The sequence below is a fragment of the Plectropomus leopardus genome, chromosome 4 (assembly GCF_026936395.1).
Source record: "Plectropomus leopardus strain MGB_pleo_1.0 chromosome 4, ASM2693639v1, whole genome shotgun sequence".
In the NCBI taxonomy this organism is placed as follows: Eukaryota; Metazoa; Chordata; class Actinopteri; order Perciformes; family Serranidae; genus Plectropomus; species Plectropomus leopardus.
The window spans coordinates 15,345,891-15,367,637 of NC_142179.1; the positions used below are offsets into that span (position 1 = coordinate 15,345,891).

The 21,747-nt window shown below is 39.4% G+C and overlaps 1 protein-coding gene across 2 annotated transcripts; it reads right to left on the reverse strand.

Annotated features, from left to right (window-relative positions):
• Positions 1-1,272: 1,272 nt before the first annotated feature.
• On the reverse strand, positions 1,273-21,042 carry ercc6l2 (excision repair cross-complementation group 6-like 2). 2 transcript variants are annotated; one of them, XM_042488313.2, is made up of 20 exons: positions 20,771-21,042; positions 19,848-20,275; positions 19,619-19,738; positions 18,611-18,804; positions 18,375-18,468; positions 18,048-18,115; positions 17,716-17,923; positions 17,437-17,577; positions 16,115-16,231; positions 15,861-15,980; positions 15,704-15,775; positions 14,819-14,964; positions 14,584-14,679; positions 13,477-13,576; positions 12,519-12,665; positions 11,850-11,933; positions 7,290-8,340; positions 7,050-7,204; positions 6,298-6,455; positions 1,273-2,778 (listed from the first exon to the last, which is right to left on the reverse strand). In XM_042488313.2, the coding sequence occupies exons 1-20, from the start codon at positions 20,796-20,798 to the stop codon at positions 1,506-1,508; spliced, it is 4,800 nt and encodes a 1,599-aa protein (XP_042344247.2). In that variant the 5' UTR covers positions 20,799-21,042; the 3' UTR covers positions 1,273-1,505. The 2 variants fall into 2 exon arrangements, with proteins under 2 accessions (XP_042344247.2, XP_042344246.2); XM_042488312.2 differs by having other exon boundaries at positions 20,762-21,042.
• Between the last annotated feature and the right edge of the window lie 705 nt (positions 21,043-21,747).

Sequence of the window (21,747 nt, forward strand, 5' to 3'; positions counted from 1 at the left end):
CTCCTCTTCCTGCTCCACTAAGTCTTCAACTGCTTATTGTTATTTCAGTAATAGTGCAGCAGCTCCCACTCTGAGGGGCGTTTGCAGCACAACTGAGCCAAACCACAGACTATCAAATTACTGTGCAGAACACTTTGCAGGGAACCCAAACTCTCATGGGAAGTAGGAAGCAGTGAGGTGTTCAGAGGGATGGAGGCGTAACGGCCATTAGTGAGTTTTAAGTGATTTCTATGCAGGGCCACCAGCAGTCCCCGGGTGGCGGTCATAGTATCCAAAAACAATAATGGCTAATGCCTACGGTGGGATGGGTTTTCTCCGTCACCCACTTAACATCATATCAAGTACAACAGCCGTTTGAGCACTGACCTTTAACTACATGTGCACAAGAGAAGCATAAACACATTTATATTACCATTTTTACCCTTTTTTAATAGAAGAAATGATTAATTCATCAGCTGATAATTAATTTCCAATACTTTGATAATAAATAAACTGTTTTTCAAGTTAATGTTAAAAGGATTTGATGGTTCCAGTTTATCTATTGTAAGAATTTGTCTTCCTTGTCTAACATTAATGTAAACTGGGATTTAAACTGTTTGAATGATGAGACAAAGAAAGCTATTTGATGATATCACTTAAATGGCATCCCTGTGAAGCGTGCTGAAGTAATGAGCTCTAAAACGCAAAAATTAGTTCGCATTTTTGCCTTGTCTTTAAGTCAGTGGGTTTTTGAATTGTCTTTTGGTTGGATGCTTGAAATGTGGTCTGTGGTGAAGACAAGCTTAGGTTGTTTTGGTACTTTTACATAAAATACGTCACTAAACACCTTAGTTGTGATTTTCAAAAAAATGATCGCTAACAAGTGGCTAAATTAGACAACAGAAGTTCATTATACCAAACACTGTTTATAGCCTTGTTGTGGTGGTGGTGTTGAGGTAATGTGACCGTAATGTGGTTCGTTTACAGCCTAACATTAGCTTTTTACTATATATTAGTAGTATTTTATAGTATAGTATAAAATACTACTAATATAAAGTATAGTATTTTATTTACGCTTCTAAATTCATAAAAGTGTCATTCCTGAGGGAACAAGAGCAATGCACATCTCCAGGTGGCCTACAAGATAATGTCATCCCTGCAGCACTCTGTTACACATGTACAACTTACCATTGTGATATTTTTTGTGGCTCAATTTTTCCACTTTTTTCAAAGGCCTCTGTGGAAAAAAAGACATTTAAAACAATAAACAAGGCAATAAAGTAACAGTCAACGTTATGCTAGTAACTCACTAATTTAATAGACACTGAATATTTTCAAATATCTAGAGTAATAAAACATCCTAAAAAGGTAAAAAATAATGTGAAATTTTAAAACAATAAAAACCGAAGCAGGGACACCTGCTTTAAATCCATTTGTTATTTTTATACACTTCTTTTAGAACTGCAAAAAGTAAAAAAGCATAAAAGTGAAAAATAAAACTTAACACTCTAAATATCTCCCCTGCATTACTTCTTCCACAGGAACTTCTCATTAGTCTTCCAGAGACTCTTGCGCTCCTCTTCATCAGACCTACCTCTAGCTGCAAACTTAGTCTTGATGCAAACCCTCTGCACTTCAGCAGGGTCCGTTAACCTGTTGATGCTCTCCTCATTACCCTCATTCAAGATGTCCCAGAAGTCTTTGCGGCTGCCCTTTGATACCACCTGCTGTGTGGGTGCTTTGTTCAACTTTGGGGAGGACAGAGAGTCTATGAGGCCTGCTGAGCCAGAATCAGTACTGATTTCAGTAGTGATTCTGGATGGAGACGGAGTGGTGAGACCTGTACTTACTGACACGGAGGAGAGTGCAGGAGTTGTTTTGGGGCTGGTGCTCTGTTGTGCACTCCTGGGTTTGGGTTTTAACAGATCGTCGAGGATCGAGGTGTCGCCTATCAGATCTGTGAGTAGAGAACGACAACTGGAGGTGGATGTGGCCTGCTCAGAAAGGGAAGGGCTCTGAGGATTTTCCCTCCAGCCTTGAAGCGTTTCACTGGTCCTGGAAGACAATTTTTGCTCTTGCTCCTTTGCCTGTGCTGTGGGTTTGGATAACGTGGTGGACCCGCCATGGCTGACGTCCGGAGAAGAAGGGATATCTCTGTCTGTGCGGTTCAGGAAAGCAGCAGCCTCCCCAGACCCCAGACCACTGCTGCTGGCCTGCTCCAAGCCAAGACCACCACCAGCTCCGAAGGCTCCAGAACTAGAAACACTACCCCTCTTTGTCCTCTTATGTCCTCTGGCACTGTATCCCGTCTCCTCCTGCTCCTCTGACTCAAGACTTGGAACATGACTTAGAGGTTCTAGGGCATACTTTCGTTGGATATTTTCCTTTTTCTGGGGTGACAGAACATAATTTTGTGGGTTTCTGGGCTTTGTCTGTGGCACAGAAACATTGTTTTGTGGGGTTTCAGGCTTAGTTTTAGGTTGAGGATTCTTCTGAGTGTACTTAGGCTTTCTCTTAGCTTTTGGAACATCCTTCTGTGGGGTTCTGGTATGTGTGTGGGATTTTGCAGCTCTTTTGGTGGACGGTGAGGAGGTAGCTGTTGAAGACGAGGAGGTCTGCACTGCATCAGGTTGTGGGAAGTTGTTTACGACCGTAGTGGCCAGGTCAGGGTGGTTCAGTGAAGTGTAATACTGTTGTAGCCAGGCCAGTCTCTGAGTTGAGTTTCCTCTCAGTATCTCTACTGCGAACTGATGTACTGAGGAATAATTGAATGTTTCTGCCATTTCCGCCAACTGCTGCCTGCAAATCAAGAGAGAAATGAGAGTGAAAAACATGCATGCACCATCGATGAGCATACTTTTACAACTAATATCACTTTTTAATATCCTACACTGTAAACTCAATAGTTGATCTTACTTTTATAAATCAAGTAAAGCGACTGCTTTGATAAAGGTAAGTAAATGTAGCTATTAGTTTTGATTTATGTTTATTTCATATTTAATTATTAAGTTCATTTAAATTTCAGTTGTATTTACTTAATTCTGTGAAGTTGTTGCAAAATATTACAAGTAAATCACCTTGATCTTAGTTAATGATAGTATCTCAAGTTTTGAAGTAAGTTAGACTTAACTGTTTTATGAGTTTTGCATATTGGCTAAAGCAAAGTATTTAAGTTTGTAATAAAATGGCATGACATGGAGTCCATTGATAGAGAGAAGAGAAGATTTCGTCTGAATACTTGGGGTTTTTTTAAAACTTTTTTTTTTGGACACTGGTCTATCTCAATATGCTCAGAATGGCATTTTGTTGAAATAAAAAGAATCCTATGAACTAATCATTTTTCATCGTGCTTACATTATTTACCAAATGCAAACAGTTTCCTAAATGCTACCAAGTAAACACAACCGTTCAGTTAAATCAGACAGTCTTGGTTTGCATGTGTTATTATCACTGAAAAAAAGTTAATCTTAAGTAAACCTTAAAAATAGATTTAAGGTAAACATAATGTAAGAATTGTTATATTTGCTATGATGACAGCAGCGTATGCGGATGCAGCAGCACTAGCTCTTCAAACCTTTGCTACTTTTTTGCTATATTTTTGTATTTTTTTCGACATCATGACCCCTTCTGCTGAAGCACGACTTTTTCAAGAAAGAGAAGCAGAGCAGTTATCAACATTGGGAAAAGTTTTGTGGGTTTTGGACTGAACGCAGCAGACCACGAGAGGATCCCCACAAGTGGTCAGACCAGAGGGGAGAAACAAAACCGAAAGGACTGGACAAAGACAGGGAGGAGAGCCGGCATCAGGGTGAGACTAACCCGACTTGGACCGGGAGCTGTTCCTCTACCAAGCCTTCTTCTGGTTAATGTACGGTCGCAGTAGAGTGGAGTGGATGAGTTGTGAATAAGGCTCACTCAGCAACAGGAGATCTGGGAGCACTCTTCGCACATCTTCACAGAGACATGTTTAAAAACCTGGCATCCCGAATCAAGCTGTTGCACTGGATGGACTGACCTTGTGGGAGCCACTTGGACACAAGATTCTGATGCAAGCTCAAAAACTGAACTGCAGGAATTGAATGATGCCAGCAGCAGCAACATGCCCAAGGAACTGGATGGAATTTTCATAATAGCTGCTGATTTTAACCAACTCATCTTTCAACTCCAATGATGAGGCAGGATCAAGGGCAAAAGTAATTTCATTTTTTAAACTTGGTTTAAAAAATGACCAATACATCTACCTTCTACCTTCTTTATCAAGGCAATGTTTTCTAGATTAAAAAAAAAATTAAGATCAAATTTACAGTGTGTAAATTTAACACCATATTCGCACACATACAGTTGCATAGCATGAGGACTGGATTTGGCACACATGAGCATACAGTACGGTACTTTAAATCACACGTAAAACAACGTACTTAAAAACCCAAAAGGCCCATACAATTAATCAGATATTTTGCGGGTCCGTCAGGCCAGGCCTAAGATGAATAGTTCTCCACATATTCAGGCTCCTATCCAGACAGCCGTGCAGTATGAGGTGTTTTTCCTGAGCTCCAAGGCAGTCATTAATACTTTGGTCTAACCAGACTCGGGGACAGAAATACTTCAAAGTCACTGGTGGTACAGCAGCATTATGGTGGTGTTATTACCATTTGTGGCTTTCACTGGAAAAACAATAAATAAAAGCAACTGCAGTAAAACACGACGTGCATGTGGATTTAAATCATTAAACAGCGAGGTTAATTGAGGGGATATCAATATAACTAGTGTGTATTTTGACTCCCTGGTGAGCCTCTGGGCACAGATACAGCCTTCCCCTTGGGAAGTCAGATTGGAGCCATAAAGGTGTCTGTGTGTTTGTATACGAGTGTTTGGAAAGGTAGGAGGCGGAGGTGAGGCAGCAGGACAGAGGTGTGTATGAGTGTCTGTTTGTGTGTGTAAATGCTTGTTGGGACGTGTGTGCGTATATCAGTGTGGGTTTGGAAGTCCTCAGGCGATCATTTTTGGTTAGTCTCAGGAGGGCTGTGGTTGTGGAGAGGAAAACTCCTGCACTGTTGGGCCTGAACATAACTGGGTAATCTTTGGCATGATGCTGGGAAATAGGTGGAAGGGAAAAGCTCAGAGGTGGTCTCTTGCTAAACACACACACACACACACACACACACACACACACAATTCCTGAGGCTCAGGTGGGGGCGCTGTGGTGATTTTTTGGCCAACTTCCCGACACTGCCAGGAATCCTCTCTTCTTGCTTCACTCTTTACACCCCCTTTCCCTATTTCATCCACTGGCCTTATTAATTCTCATTTAAACCTTGCACAGCCTCTGTACATGGGGCACCTGCTCTGTCCACTAAGCCACCGGGCGCCCCCAGCCCCCCATATCTTAAAGGAACACCTCACCCCCAAAATGACTATTTCAGATCGGTTCCCCACCCCATGTTACAATGTATTCATGAAGAAAACGTTTTTTTTTGTGATAAAAAGAGAGAAAATTCTTGATGAATCTAAGTAAAAGGGGTCCACCTTTAACTACGGCAAAGTTATATCAAAACATCCATTGACAAACTTTCACCAAACGGATCTATTCCCCGCTTCAAAGCCAGACTCCATTGACAAAAACAATAATTTTAACTTGATGAACACAAGAGCTGCAGGTCTACTGCTGGCCCAGTCGGTTAGTTTGTGTTATTTTGTGACTTTGGTGTTTTAAAGGGTTACATTGGATTCAGAAAAGTCACAAAAAAGGACAATTCCTATTCTTGTCAATATAGTCTGGCTTATAAAAGAGCATAAATAAGTTTCACTCCCCGTTCAGGTACCCATCAAATGAACTGTCTGTTTGGGAAATACTGAGCACATGACTGGATGAATGAGACTTTGATTGCACCAGTTGTGTGAGAGTTGGTAAAGGATGTTTTGCTATAGTTTTGGTGCTGTTAAACATAGACCATTATGACATCACTTAGTCAAAAATGTTGTCTCTTTGGATTATTTGTTCACATGTGAGAAAAACAAAGTTTTCTTTACAAATTCAAACTAACATGGGTTGAGTATTTGTAATAAAATGCTCATTATGGGTGAAGTATTCCTTTGACCATTTTTTCTTCACTATGTCTATTCATGACTTTGTTTCTCTATTTTACCCAATCCTCTTTTAACGTTCCCATGGAAAATCTCATATTATACAATCCACTTTTTCTCTCTTTTTTTCTTTTCCTTTTGGCTTTCTTTCTTTTTTTTTTTTTGCATTATCCTAACTGCTATCACCCCTGTTCTTTTCTCTTCACATCACCTCCTCTGACACCTTTTCAGTACCTGCGAATGGCCTGCGGAGTCTCTCCAATAATGAAGGTGGTGTTTCTGGTTTGGTGCACACTTTTGCTTGTGAAGGTGACTGGATTGTCCACACTGGGCTTCTTCAGCACGACAGCAGAGGGGAAAGGCTCGCTGTCTGGTTGGCTCTCTGACAGGCTCTGGTGCAATCATACAAGATTTGTATCATATCAAATTATTACACTTCCAAAAATCAAGACAAAGTAAGCCAAATAAGTCCAAAAACACACTCTGACCCCTGTGTTTGAAGATATTTTACCAACTTTGCTCACCAACTGTCTCTCTCCACTAGTTATAGCACTGTTGGTCGAGATATGCAGGTTTATGTGACATCTGGACGTAAACATGCAGTGTTATGGACCACAGATTTGAAAAGGTCATCTACACTGCTGCAACTTATGAAGCACAACTAAGCTAAATTAAGATAAAAACAGCATGTGTTTACAGTCACTCTCATGTCATAGTAAGCATGTGTGTCTGAAACAGTATTGGCGAGCCTTCTTCTGCATGCCAACATGCAATTGCCAGACATACTTTGGTAGAAAACAGGTCTAAATGACAGTTTACAGTGAGGCCTGTGGGTTAGTGAGTAATCCTGTCATGGTTTCTGAAAAATATATTCCTTTTAAGTTTTTCAAATGTAATTTGATTTATCTAACGTAATTTGGGATGGCAAGATACAATCAGAGTATTATATGTTTGAAGAATCATGGAACCAGACCAGTGTTATGTACCTCCTGGGTGCCCAGAAGGTAATTGGCTGGGAGCTGAGAGTTTATCTTGCGCTCAAACACGTCTCGCACAGCAGATCTACTGATCAGCTTCTCCGCTTTGCTCTCACCCACCACGCCCTGGTTAGAGTGTGTGTACACCACCTCGTTCACACCCCCTTTGAAACAGAAATATACATCATTAATGTTGAAATTAAGTTAATTAAAAACTCTAAGCATATAAAAATACGTATTGAAACTGACCTAACACACTGTCGATGGTCACATCCTGTACTTTGGATGCTGGCAATGTCTGCTTTTTCAGACTTGTAAATGGAACAGCTTTGGGCATCCCTGCTCGTCTCTCTGTCCTGTCAGTTGTTAAAGCTCTTTGTCCGTCTTTTGGCAACTCAACGCTGGATCTCTTTGTCTGTGGAGACAAGAAGTGGCCTCCTGTAGATCTCCCTTTCTTAACAGGAGTGTGTTCATCTTCTGAAGATGTGAATATCTCTAAGACTTCTGTGTATTTGGATCTTGCCTTGCCCCTAACTTTAGCACTATGCCTCTTTCTTTTGCAGTCCAGCCCTCCTCTCCCATGTGAATTCAAAGCATCCCTCTTGTGACATGTCTTTGGCTCTGTGTCCAAATCATCAGATTCATCAGAGTAACCTTCAAAGCGGTGCACTTTTGGAACTGGAGCTTTGAGCTTGTTAGGTTTCTTTTTGTCTGGTGAGGAATCTTCATCACTCTCATCCACCACCATTTTCTTATTTGCCCACCCTTCCAGGCCGTGTCTCTTCCTCACATCTTCATCACTTTGTTTCACTTGGGAAACCCTCTCTTGTCTTTTCCCATCTCCATTCTCTGGGTCTTCTTTGTCTGAACAACGAGAGAAGTTTTTTTTCGGTCCCAGTTTAGGGAGACAATCTGCAGCTTTTTCAGTACTGGAGTTCTTACAAATGCCAGAGGAGGTACCCTCTATCTTTGGATCCTCAGCATCTTCCTCAGAGGCACTTTCTTCGATACTTGGACTACTGTCCCCTTCTGCTGACTCTGGCTTTCCTTGAACTCTTTCAAGAAGCCTGGAGAAACCGTGCTGAAGGAGACTCATTCGACCAAGAGCTGTTGCATCATTCCCACACCTGTTGCCATCCACTGCACTCAAGTTTGATGCCTTCCTCTTAAGCCCCTTCTCCTCCTCATCTTCCTCACTCCCACTGCTGAAGTCCAACACCCCTCTGGGGATCTTTGATGCATCTCTGTTCACCTTGGCTCGTTCATTTGGTACAGGGCCCACTGTCAAGCCTCCAGGTTCCTTAAATAAAACAGTGGAAACAGACAGCTTAAGCTAACATAATTGCATTAGGGAGATGTGTGATTAGTCAACTAGTCAATTAAACGTTGCTACCCTGGCTAACCAGCACCAGAATTATAAGTTGGTTAAGCTTATTAAGATGCTCAGATTGGTATGCAAGTGTAGCCAGCAGCTCCCATCTTAAATGGCTCTCCCTCCATGTTGGTCTCACGCACGCACGCACACACACACAAAAAAAAACACTCATGCGCTCTCAGACTTGTGTTTGCTACAAGTACATCCGAGCCTTCACTTAGACAGTCACACTGGCTTGATGTCTTTTCAATAGGCTAAACAACAGAGGTGTTAAGGGTTGTAATTAGTTTAGTGCATGCGGCTTTCTGGGAAGTCTGAATATTTGTGTGCATATGCATGCGTGTCAATTTGCATGCACATGCCTGCGTGAGAGAGTAACTGCGTGAGTAAGTTATCGTTTTTAATGGAGATGAGGCAAGTTGTTAAATACAGAGCTAACAAATGTCAACTGTTGACTTTTATCTAGTAAGTTGTCACAATTTGTAGTAAAATGTGCCATGCTGAATATGTGACTGTTTTCTGAGTGTTTTGTGAATTTTAGATGACTAGTCTAAATTTCCACTGTTTAATCACTGGGGAAATTAGTCATTGGGAACATCTCTGATTTCTATAGAAAGTGGCACAAGGTAGGTACTGTGAGAACAAAAAATTGCTGGAAAATTTTTAAATAAACTCTGTAAGAAAGTCTTAGCAAAAAAAATATGCACCAAAACGCTAGAAATTCCTCATTTCCTTTGTTCATGCCATTTTTTCTGTGGACCAGCCCATGTTAGTAACATAAAACAGATGTTTGTAATAATAAATCATAATAAACATCAATGTGACACATGCTCTCCATCATGATGTAATATGAAGAAAACAACAGGGTCATAACATTTCCTGGAGCTTTATGGGAGCGACCACCAACAGTGATTCCACTATCACAAAATTTGCCAACTAGATGACTCTTCCCCAATTCTTCCGCGCTCGTGTGCATGTTGGTCTGTACACGCCTCGAGCCTTGCGTGTTAAGGCACCCCAGTGTATTCTGTATTTTTTAAAGAATCCTCAAGTCCTTAGTGGAGCAGCAGCCCAGTAAAAAGGACCTGGCTGGGAACAGGATGATAAGGGGTATCACTGTGTAAATAAATAGCCGAAAAGCAAAAGATAGGCTTCAGTGTGGTCTGCTCCTTCCATTAGGACACGCAAGTAATTACATCCAGCTGTTGAACACAGCATCAGAGAGAAAGTGAGAAGCAGACAAAGAGAACCTCATCCTTTAGTTTCTCTAAAATACAAAAAATTGAGTGTAAACTGAGGACATAAAGTGATACTCCACCAAAAACCTATGGCATTGTAGCCTTGTTTGGTAGGGGTTATTAAATATTAATGCCCTGTACGTTAAAAGGGTGGCTGTAAAAAGTTTGTAGTTTTCACACCGACAGATTACAGGAGCTGAGGTCAGCTTCAGTTCAGTCAGTTACAATGGATTCCAATTGTTATAGGTATTCATGTTGAAAAAACATTAAAACCTACATTGAAACCTTTCAAAACACCACATCAGTATGTTGCAAAACCTACAGTTTGGGCTACACACTATTTCAAAGGAGCTTTTCAGTCAGAGGACAATGATATCGTGGCATGAAAGCAGTGTAATGAGCAATTTTTGCTGAAAATATGAAACAGGAGTGGTTTGAGAGATTTCCAGTTTTATTACATTTTCCCACTAGAAAAAAAAAGCACCATATGAATCTATTGTAACTGCCTAGACTCAAGCTAACCACAACTCCTGTGAGGAAACTACAAACTTTTTACAGCCATCTTAAAACCTATAACAGGGTGAGTATGCGATACTGTCAAGGAAGATTTTCGGCAGAATATCACTTTCTTCATGTTCTCCCTTTAAAAAGTAGCACAACTTATTGCATTTTTAAAAAAGTGTTTTGTATAAGCTGTTTTTCTTACAAATAAACCCCTAAGAAGAATAGAAAGACTATAAGACAAAGAGGAATTGAAGAAGCACCTAGAAATAAAAATAATAATTAAAATAAAAAATGTTTAATATGAGGCATAAAATGTAGAAGAAAATTGAGAGCTATAAATGTCCTTCAAGAGCATAACATTTCAACATTCAAATGGTCTCTGCACCTGAAATTATGCAGAAGTTGCAGTTGACAATAAAGGACAGGAGAAGTACTACTAGTATTAATAATAGCAGTAATAGTAGTTGTAGTCATGGAAGTATAGGAAATAGCAGTACATCTATCACTACAAGGAGTACTAATAGTAGTTATAGTAATAGTAATAATATCTAAAGAATCAGCAGCAGTAGTAGTAGCAGCGATGCAGTAGTATTAGTAGAAGTATTCCTAGTAGCAATAGTTCCAGTACACACCACTAGTATTAGCAGTAATGGCAGTAGTAATAGTGGTAGGAGTAGAAGTAGTAGTAATAATCGCAGTAGCAGGAGTAGAATTTGTTGTTGTAGAACTAATCTAGTAGTAGCAGTACTTGCAGTAGAAATAGAAGTAGTTTTTTGTTCTAGTAATGGTAGTGGAAGACTCTAAAAAGAGTTCAATGATGATTTGGTCATATCCCCTTCTCTCCCCTTACTTTCCTGTCTCTCTGTTTAACTGCCCTATAAAAAAACGGGAAAATGCCCCCAAAAATTATCTTAAAATTAAAAGTTGAAAAAAGTTATAGTTTAGTATGTGCACAAATGCCATACTATGACGTGATAAAAATGGTCCAAAAAGTCATCATTCCAGATGTTGATAAAACGTATGGTACAGCATTTTGAAGAAGTTTATAGTGTAGAATTTCAAAAGAACGGTCCAAAAAGTCAACATTTAAAATGTTGAAAAATGGCCAACTACATTAGGGTCAGAAGTGGCAGTAGTGGTAGAAGTAAAAGTAGTCTTATAAGTAGTAGAGGTAGTTCTAGTACGGCTAGTAGTAGCAGTAATGGTAGAATTAACAGTAGTAGTAGTGGTAGAAGTAGTAGTAGTAATAGCAGTAGCAGGAGTAAAATGAGTTGTCCTAGTACTAGTTGTAGTTGTAATAGCAGTATCTGTAGTAGAAACAGTAGTAGATGAAGTCGTTGTATTAGTACTACTTTAGTAGTAGCAGCAGTAGTAGTTTAAGTAGTTGTATTGGTACTACTAATAGTTATAGGAGTGGTAGTAAAAGTCATAGTAGCAGAACTACTACTACTACTAGTTGCTTTGAAGCATCCACACGAATAAAGAAAAGAGTTTGGGCCAAAGGCAGCAAAAGTTAAATGAGATTGCATGAGTTTGGTTGACTGACAGACAGGAAGGTCCCTGTTTGAGGTATCGACTCTTTCACATGGGAACGGAGGGATGAGTGGGCCGCCTGGGAGAGAAGACGGAGTGAGGGATGGGAAGATGAATGCCCTCGTGCTATGGGTCTCTGAGAAAAGCAGAGTTACTCACGCTAACTGCCTTCGTTTCCTCCTCCTTCTCTTCGCCTGTGTGTGTGCTGCTTGTCATTACACCGGCCTTCACTTGTCCTTCTCTCTGACAGGAAGAGACACACATTTATCGAAACAAAACCATTTCATTGTGCAATATTGATTTAATTACAAAACAATCATCAATATAAGACTTTGCAATCTTTCAAATCTCATTTTACTCAGCAGTGTGCACTTCTTTTGGTGTTTAAGGCAGCTTTTTATTCAGAAAAAAATATTCAAATCCTATGTCGAACCAAAATACTTAGAAGTGAAAGACCTCACTTACTGCTCGACAGAGTTCCTACAGATCAGCATGTTATATTTAAGACTTTTTGAATGCCAAACAGAATGAAATTTAAGACCACTTTTACATTAACCAAAAATCAAAACAACAAAAGAAACAAAAAAACAAACAAAAAATGGAGGGTTAAGAACAATTTTGCCCAAATGTTTATTGTAATTTAAAACATGACTTTTGTTGGTTCCCCTCCCCTGATCTGCCTGATGTTAATGTATACAGACATATATATTACTAATCATTTTAAGAATTTAAAATACAACTTCAGAATTTTTTTTTTTGATTTATTCATTTTAAGACTTTTGAAAGATTAATTTCAGCAAACATTAAACAAAGTGAAGGTTATCTAACCTCTAGTATCTTGCGGGTGAGGCATGTCCCTTGAGTCTGCAGCATGAAGAGGTTTTTTAACCCAAACAGCTCGCCCTTATAGACTCCATTCACTGCCTCAAAATACCGCCGTGCACTCTCCTTTCCCACAACAGAGCTCTGCAATTGCTGGAAGATGGGATGAAAATACAGAGGCACAGAAAAATACTTAAGAGGTACTGACACAGAGCACTGATCTCACATTTAGAAGCATTATGAAAAATAACCTCCTGTCAGTTGCAGTACAATCAGTTTTGACAGAAATTCAGAATTTTTATGTTATTATTTGATTTAGTCCTTTTTGCACTGGGCTAGTATTACATGGGGATCTTTAAATTTGTCGTAACTGAGGAGGTCATCTGAGATCTTAATCCCATGCAAATCTGCCTTATCCATAATTTGTCAAGGAAAAATTCCACTTCAAATTACCCACAATATTTCACCAGTGCCAGAGGTCATGTGATGATTTTAGTCTTGTGTAAATCGCCTTCTCTGTGTATTTAGCTGGTATTGGTGTTTTTTTTATTTTCTGCAAGGGTTTTTGTTTTCTCTGTGGCGTTAGTCTACCTGTTTCCTGGTTGAGAATTATGGAAGCTGCATTTATAAATGACAGTGGTGTGACAGTATTTTGGATGCATATTTAAGAGACTCATCTTGCATAAAGCATGGAGACCAATTCACAGATAGCACAAGCTCAAGTCCATCAGAAGAGCAAAATCTTAAAAGATGATGTGACAGCCAGCAGCATGCAGAAAGGATCCTTTCTTTTTTTTCAACTGGCTCAACACTTAAAACAGCATAAACATCATATCCAGGGAATAATCAAGTACATTTGGGTAGGGCGTTAGGTAATTTAATTTCTAAATCACATGTGGTCCTCTGGTAATACTGGTCCTGTGAGAATAGGGTTTTTACATGTGTGGTTTTAATTATCCAGTACCTGTTTGTAAACTTGTCTGAGGTAGATAACCTCCTCTACAGTCCCCAAAGAGATCAGCCTTAGAACAGTCACATCCCTGCACTGGCCAATACGATATGCCCTGAAGAGTGACACAAACATATCAACATACAGGTATGCATATTTCGTAAACAGTAAAAAGCTGTGATTTATGTTTGGATATCAGATGCATGTGACATCAGTTAGCAAAGAATATTACTTAAAGTTATTATGAGAAATTCCAGAAAGTGCAATAATACAGCTTACATATTCTCCTTTCTGTCTCTCACACAACAAACCGCTTTCCATCAACACTGCTGTGCTCAGGCGTTCCTTACTCAGCTTGTGACTGCTAAAATCTGTTCAAGTCAAACATTTTTAAATCTCTATGGTCATAATGGGTTGTAAAAAAAAATTCCCTCTGCAAATATGTAGGCCATATCCTAAAAGCAAGAAAGTGCCTCTCTGTCCAAACTGAAAACATTAAATATGCAGTCCTGTAACCTAATGTAAACAAACCACTGCACCGATCAGCTGCCTGCTCATGTAAACAACTGCATAGGTTATCAGCTGTGTGCTCGAGATCATACTCAAGAGAGAGAAAGATATTTATTGGAAATGACATTCAATACTGCCAACAGCATGAAGGTTGTTACTAGCGATGGTTGTTGCCAAAAACATTCAGCTCTGGTTTGCAGGTTTGCAAGTCATTGATTAAGGCACGTTTATGGGTTGGGCGGGACAGACTGGCTCTCATAATGAGCCGAGCTGATGCAGGTTTAAAGAAATCCTGACTCACCTAGTAGAGTGGACACCCCATGCACAGCGGCTGTGGGTTTAATTCCAGCCCACACCCCTTTGCTGCATGTCATCCCATCTCTTTCCCCCTTTTAATGCTACACCTATCCTATCAAATAAAGGCTAAAAAAGCCCCAAAATAATCTTTAAAAAAAACTGACCCACGCATCGCCACTAAGTACACTATATTGGCATCTAACAGTGCTTTTTTTAAGCCAGTCAAGAGAAGCAGCAACACAGTACTTGAATTCTATATCCTAACAGATGCTTAAATCACGTATAAAGTCTGTTAAGACACGGCCCACAACCTACCTGTCAATAGCTTGGAGGTCATTGGCTGGATTCCAAGTGGGATCAAAGAGCACTACCACATTGGCCCCTACAAAGTTAAGACCAAGACCGCCCGCCCTGATGGAAGAAAGAGCCAGTTATCAGCAGATTCATGGTTCTGAAACTCACTGGAAAAGCAAATTTGCAAAAAAAAAAACCCACCACATATGAAATTAAGAAATCACTACCACTGTCTAATTGTCACTGTTCAACTAACATGGTGGAAACCAGGCAGAGGTTGACGTGAGATGAGCTGTTGAACTCTTTGACAATCTGGACTCTCTCTTTGGATTTGGTGGTTCCGTCGAGCCTGCTGTAGTCCAGGCCCTCAGCCATGCAGTAGCTCTCCAGCACATCTAACAGCTGATGGGTTTAACACAAAAAGCAAACCATTGTGAAAGGTTCAAAACACATTAATCAACTGTGTAAAACTGTCATCTCACCATGTATCATGAGATCTCTGTCATCGTCAAGGTTGAGAAACTTGTATAACAGATAAAATGTAATAACTAGATACATTTAAGTAAAAAACAGAGCATCCCCAGGCTTGTATATTTATAGATATATTATATGGGTAATACTGGTTCTTGTACAATCAAAACTGTACGGACTAAATAAAGCAAAAAATAGGCAATGAAAATATGACCTCAGAGCAGCCACAAATGTTATCGTAATGTCTCGGGTGACAGCAACCATTAGATTCTGCAGAGTCTAATTATCTTTAAAACCTGACACCCCCCCCACCCCACCCCAAGGCTTTCCTATTAATCTATGTCATGAGAAAACCATGTCTCCTGCTACTATTTATTCTGTAAACAAGTCATGTGCTCTAACAGCAGTGGCAATTAAGGGTGTGTGTTCAAGGCTGCTGTTGTGCTGAAAGGCTGAATAAATAAGACAAAATGTAGAGCTCCAAAACCAACAAACATATTTCACTCTTTAACCACATCACCATAGGCATTAAATCTCTTGGTTTAAGAAAAACATCTCGCCATGTTGCTCATCCAACTCTCACACATTACACATCTCTGTACTTACATGTGCACACACGCTGAATAAAAAAAAATCCATATTTCAATAAACACACAAACACAGCTCTCACCTTTGTTGAGAGAGAAAAAAGAAGCACTTTATCTCTCTTCTGCAGGTAATATTTCAGCAGCTTCTGCAAAACCTAAAAGGAATGAACATAGAAATGTTCACCAGCACTAATACATCCCGTAACGGGCAGGTGACTGAGTGACTGTCCCAAATAGTACCTTCATCTTTCCACTGTACATCGGGTCCGACAAGGCCTCAAATGCTTCATCTTTACATCTCTTCACAAAGTCTGGAAATTTCTGGAATACCTTTGCACAAATGGCACCAACATACTTTTCCTGGAAGACACAAATGAGTTGTAATAATGAACCAAATCCATCGCTTGAAGATAAGAACTGAGTCTGGAGTGAGTCCATGTTACACCTCTAATAAATCAGTAAACAAAATCAGTTATAGGGCAAAATGTTTCTACCTGTAATTTGCTGATGCCTGCAGTGGACTGAAGCAGTGCTACATGGTTGGCAACCTTCCTCAATATGGTCAAATAACTGAAGTACAGCGTCTTCATTTTTGCACCTGCTGAGTTTCTCTGAAATAAAATATATTATTTTCTGTTAGTGTGAATCTTTCATTTCTTTTCAGCCTGATGAAGCTTTACATTTATGTAATTCAAATGTTCAAGTGAAAAGTTTCATCCTACACATTAATTCTGTCTTTCTTTCTTGTAGATATCCCTCTTAGAAAAATTCTCTCAACTACTTCCTTCCCACATTTAAAGGAAACCTGTTTTGCTCATTATCAGGTTCATGCTTGTATTTCGGGTTTCAACATGAATTTCTTTAAACGCACTAATGCTCAGGAACACTTAATTTTCCTCATGCTGTCTGTGCTAGGACATCTGTATTCACCCTCTGTCTGAAACGCTCCATTTTAGCACCCATTTCTCAAAGCCCCCCTCCTGAAAAAGCCCAGTCTGCTCTGACTGGTCAGCATTTCTGGGTATTCTGTATCTTGACATCTCTGCATTTCTGCACTGTCAATAAAGCCAGGGTGAAAGACTGTTATGGAGAATAGTGGCACTTTCTACTGTTAAAAAACACAAATAAAAGGTTAGAAACCAAAATTTTCAAAACTGCACGTCCCAGCGGGCATATAATCCAAAACTGGGAAGAAATTAACAACATCGGCACAGAAATTAAACAATTCCCTGATGCTAGCATGAATCTACACGTAGCAGTGTAGGCTGCATAATATAAACACTTGCAGTAGTGTGTCTGGAGCAGGTGACGATGTAAAGAGATACCTGACAAGCTGATGTCATCTTGTTACAAAAAGTATCAGAACGATCTGAAGCCTTGGGTTTTAGCTCGCAGGGATTACTTTAACATACATGTACCTCATTATCTGAAACTTAGACCACGTTTTATATGATCATCCAATAAGGCAAAGCATTAAAGGTCCCTTTAAAAACAACTGGACGACAGTAACAGCCTCAGATGATGTTGTGCTTCAGTACAATGTATTTCAAAAGTAGAAAGCAGAAGTATTGCTTCGATAACTAAAGGGCCAGTTCACCTAAATTACACAAAGCACATTTTTCCCAAAAGTTTGTCTGATTGTTCTAACCCCTTGAAGTAATACAGAAAAAAGTTCACATACGATATGTGTCAATAATGACATGAATAACACTTATTTCAAAATTTGCAGCAAACAACTGAACCTTTACAATTAAGTTTCATCTATTGCCATAAACAGCATACAAAGGCACTCAATGGTAAAAGGTGGCAAACCCACTTCATAGCAGCAGCTTCCACGGGTGCGTCCACTTTCACAGTCACATCTCTGATAAGACCTCAACATTAGCTTCACATCTTCACTGTCCAGAACTGTCTGATACACAGTCAGCTGAAAGTCTGTCAGAGAGCAATACACCACCTAGGAGAAAAAATAACAAAGTGTCTTTGAGGGTTGCTTTAAGACATCGTAGACCTTCAGCTTATGGCCAATGGTGAACTTCCAGGGAACAAAAATCCATTAAAATAAGAAAATGTGGTATGATTTAACCAATCTTACCCTGTCATCCTTCTTAGGCAGTTGTTCCTTGATGAGAGCTTTAGTCCTTCGCAGGAATAAGTGGGAAATCTCCCTCACCAGGGCTCTGACAGTCTTCCTCCCTGTAGCTAGGGCTCGTTTGGTTGCAATGTGCCTCTGCCCTCTCTCAATCGGATCTGAAAACTTATTCTTAAAATGTCCTAAGTTGCCAAGACAACCAGGTACGGCCCTGAATAGAATAAAAAACACATCAAACCAATGGGAACTTTATTTCAGCAAAAGGTTGCAACTACAGGGGACGAAATTATATGCAAATGACAAATGTGTTGCAATATAAAAGCTTATTAACTTACCAGTCCATGACACACCACAGCTCCTCAAGGTTGTTCTGTAAGATGGTGCCAGTAAGGCCAACTCTAATCTGGTGAAAATATAAGCACAAAGTTAGCATCAAAAGTAAAGTCCAAATGCAAACCCAAGCTTATTGTTGTTTTAGAAGCTTATCATGATGGTGTTACAATTCAATCTATTTTCAGTAAAGCACAGATGAGGACCACTTAAGTGCAGACTTTATACTTCTGAATGATACCAGCAATGCTTTGCATCCGTCATCAGGAAATGCAGACACTAGTTAGGCAATAGTATAATGAAATAATCAAACAATCATAAAGCTCTCTGACCTTACATCTCAGATCCTTCATGGCCTGAGTTATCTGAGAGTTTGGATTTTTTATCTTGTGGGCCTCATCTACAAACACAGCAGACCAGTCTATGCTGCAGAGAGGGCAAAGGTATATTTTAGTCACAGAAAAAAAAACATCGTTATCATAACATAGTCATGGAATAAATTAAATGTATACAGAAAACATGTAATGTATGGCATTTGTTGCTTGTGTGGATTGAGCATGGTTCTTACTCATTAAACTGATCCAGAGAAAGGCGCAGAGTCTCATAGGTAGTGAGAGCAATCTCAACACGTCCCTTCTTGATGCGAGCCAACTCCTCCTCTTTCCTCAGCCCATGGACCACCACACACTGGAAGTGACCCCACGTGTCCAGTTCATCTTTCCAGTTATAAAGCACTGACAGTGGGGCCACAATGAGGAACACCTAGACCAAATCATGGAAACACCAAAACCGTGAAGATGACAAATCAATACTCATATCTGCGGCTGTTAAGTATTGATGCACTTAATCCAATGCATCTGGTATTTTTTAGATTTAAGATTTATCTGCACAAAAAAAAGAGAAACAAGGTTGTGCAGGTGAGATTAAGAAACCCTTATGGGCTTATAAGGAATCTCACCTCAATAAGGGTAATAAATACAAATGTTTTGTAATCAAGAAAAGTAAACGAACAAGCAAACAAAGTCAATAAACAGACATAAAGAAAGCAAAGAAAATCGACTTAAAAACAATTTCAAAATAAAATAATGGAGCAAGAGTGTGTTAGGGTTTAAATAAGTATGACTGAGTGTGTGTGTGAGAGAGATTATTTAAAAGCACTCATGTACAAAAGCATACTTATTTACAAACAACTTCTTTTGATAAGAGTGAGAGAAAGAGAAGGATCAATTTAAGTCTAACAAGGTCAGTTTGAAAAGTTTGGTTCATCAGACAGGACCTTAGCCAATATTTAAAGTTCTTGAATGAGGTAGACTGGAATGCAATTTGAATATAACTGAGCCACAGCTAAGTCCCCCTGTATCTAATAGAGAATTGACAGAGCACAGTATGAAAAAATAGGAAATGTAACCCTTTGCCATGTTATAGTTATATACATCACAGTTGGGTTGAAAAAATACTTTACACGTCGTAGAAAGCGTATCAGGTTGATGCAAAATTTTATAAATGAAAATTGTGCTTAATTGTGTTTTATGACCATAAAATAGCTCATCTGTTTACTGCATATTTCTATACCCACTTTGCTTGGTTTACTTTGCTTGGAGGAAGTCATCTGACTCTGCAGAAACTGAGGCCTGTTGTTGTGGATGTCCTCCCATGTGCCTGTTTTGTGCAATACAGCAGCAAGGAAACTAATGACCTAAGATAAGCAGCGGAGAGAACGAAAGTGAGAGAAATAGCCACGTAAAGAAAACATGCAGACATTTAAAGAATTCAGAACATAGATGTGCAGCTAATGTACTTTGTACCTGTACAGTTTTTCCCAGACCCATGTCGTCCCCCAGGATACATCCTCTGAAACGAATGTAGTTGTTGTAAATGAACCTGATTCCCTCTCTCTGGTAATCCCTCAGGTATCTGTTGATGGTGTATGGGACTTTGTGTCCACCAACACGACCCAGCTCCAAGGGGACACATAGCCTGGTGTCTGTAGTGCTGCTGGGAAACAAAGGTTTCTCCTGGGCGCAGCGATGGAAGCCTGGTCTCACAAGTTTAGAGACAGGCACAGCTTCCTCCTCCTCTTCCTCCTCTGCATCATTATTATGGTCACTGAATACCAATGATGCTGTGGTGTCATTATTATGAGAGGTGGAGGTCAATCTCTTAATGGTGGCTTCTCGCAGGGTGCCATCTCTCGGGTCAGGAGCCAGACAACTGTCACCTTCGTGCCATGTTGCTATAAAGTAATAGAAACATGTTATTAGTTAACCCTTTCGAAACCTAGAGCAACATCACTTTCCTTGCTCTGTGTTGGGACGCCTTTCACCAAAGGCAAACAGGCATAGCTTGAATGTCAATGGGTGTATTTCGCCAAAAGTTATCAACGAACTACCTAGGTTTTGTTATAATTGACAAAAAAAAGATCTGACAAAATCTCCACTAAATAAAACAGCATCTTCTCACAAAGGCATTTGGGATGTATTTTCCTTGCACACGCTCTCCATTATAATCAGACTAATAATATTTGAGTTTATCCCATCTAAAGTTAGATTCGCCCCATTGATCGAATCAATCTCATGATTAAAGAGTAACTAAGGCCACTTGATGCTACCCGGAAAGGAAATGTGGCTAAATTATTTAGCTGCAGAGGCTTAACTTTGCGTAGCAATAGTTATTCAAACGGGTGTCCGGTAGAAATGAGGTAATAAGTAATAAAACACACAGTTCAAACCTCTTTCAGCTGCAGAAGTTGAAGCCATCAGGTTACATTGTGAGTGTCCCCCTCCTCTTCTTCGTGTGGAGGAAAAGACCCTGTAGCATGCTAGCTAGCTTGATTAGCTTAACTTAGCTAACATTCAGCAGAGGAAAGTCGGAGGACAACTATAGGACGAAAAACTAAGCAAGTCGCTCCTACTTTATCCTCCGGTTAAGTCACTTTGCTGAAAAGGCACAGACAAGGCACAGAAAAACACACACACACATACACACACATACACACACATACAGCAGGACCAGCAGCAGCTCCACTGCAGCTTGCTGAATGTTTATCTCTTTTCACATCGAGTACCGCACTTTCGTTCATTTTCTTCACCGATTTTAAATACAAATTGAACTTGTAATATGCAAATTACAATTCGGAAAAAGAATTTGTTTTAATAATTGATGCTTTTCAGTTTCAGTGGGATTTTTCTCTTTACAAATTTACTTTCTATCAAAGTGTTGAAAGTGCTGTATGAAAACTAAATTACCTTTCTGAAATAAAATAAAACAAAAGTAGATTAAACTCAATAAAAGAAAATGCTGAAATAAAATCTGAGGAACAGTTCGCCCTCTTGGTGCTCTTATTAGGAAATGTATAGTACATATATAAATAATTTTTTAAAAAATGAAATAAAATAATATGTTGTATTTCTGCTGCTTACCCAATTTACAATACTTTATCTTTTATGCTGCTCATTCACAGTGTGCAAATGTGCTTTTATGTAGCCAGAAATATGCGTGTGAACTGAAAAATACCTTTGTCCGTTGTGTCATTTATAGCTGCACTATTGTAATTTCATGTACAGTAAATGTCTGAAATGAAAGTGATAGTAATAGGTTTATGTATGCATGTTTATATTCCTGTTTATCTATTATGGGCTACTTTTTATATATTTAATTATTTCAATTGTTTATATATAGTATTATATATACTTATAAAAATATAGA

What these genes read in the sequence shown, in the direction of transcription:
- ercc6l2 (XM_042488312.2), bottom strand. Translation starts at nt 20,798, where the DNA reads ATGGCTTCAACTTCTGCAGCTGAAAGAGGTTTGAACT. An exon ending in AGCAAAGTAAACCAAGCAAA is followed by an intron (nt 18,805 to 19,618) that starts GTGGGTATAGAA and finishes GATTTGGTCTAG; the next exon opens with GTGTTCCTCATTGTGGCCCC. An exon ending in TGAAGGATCTGAGATGTAAG is followed by an intron (nt 18,116 to 18,374) that starts GTCAGAGAGCTT and finishes TATTTTCACCAG; the next exon opens with ATTAGAGTTGGCCTTACTGG.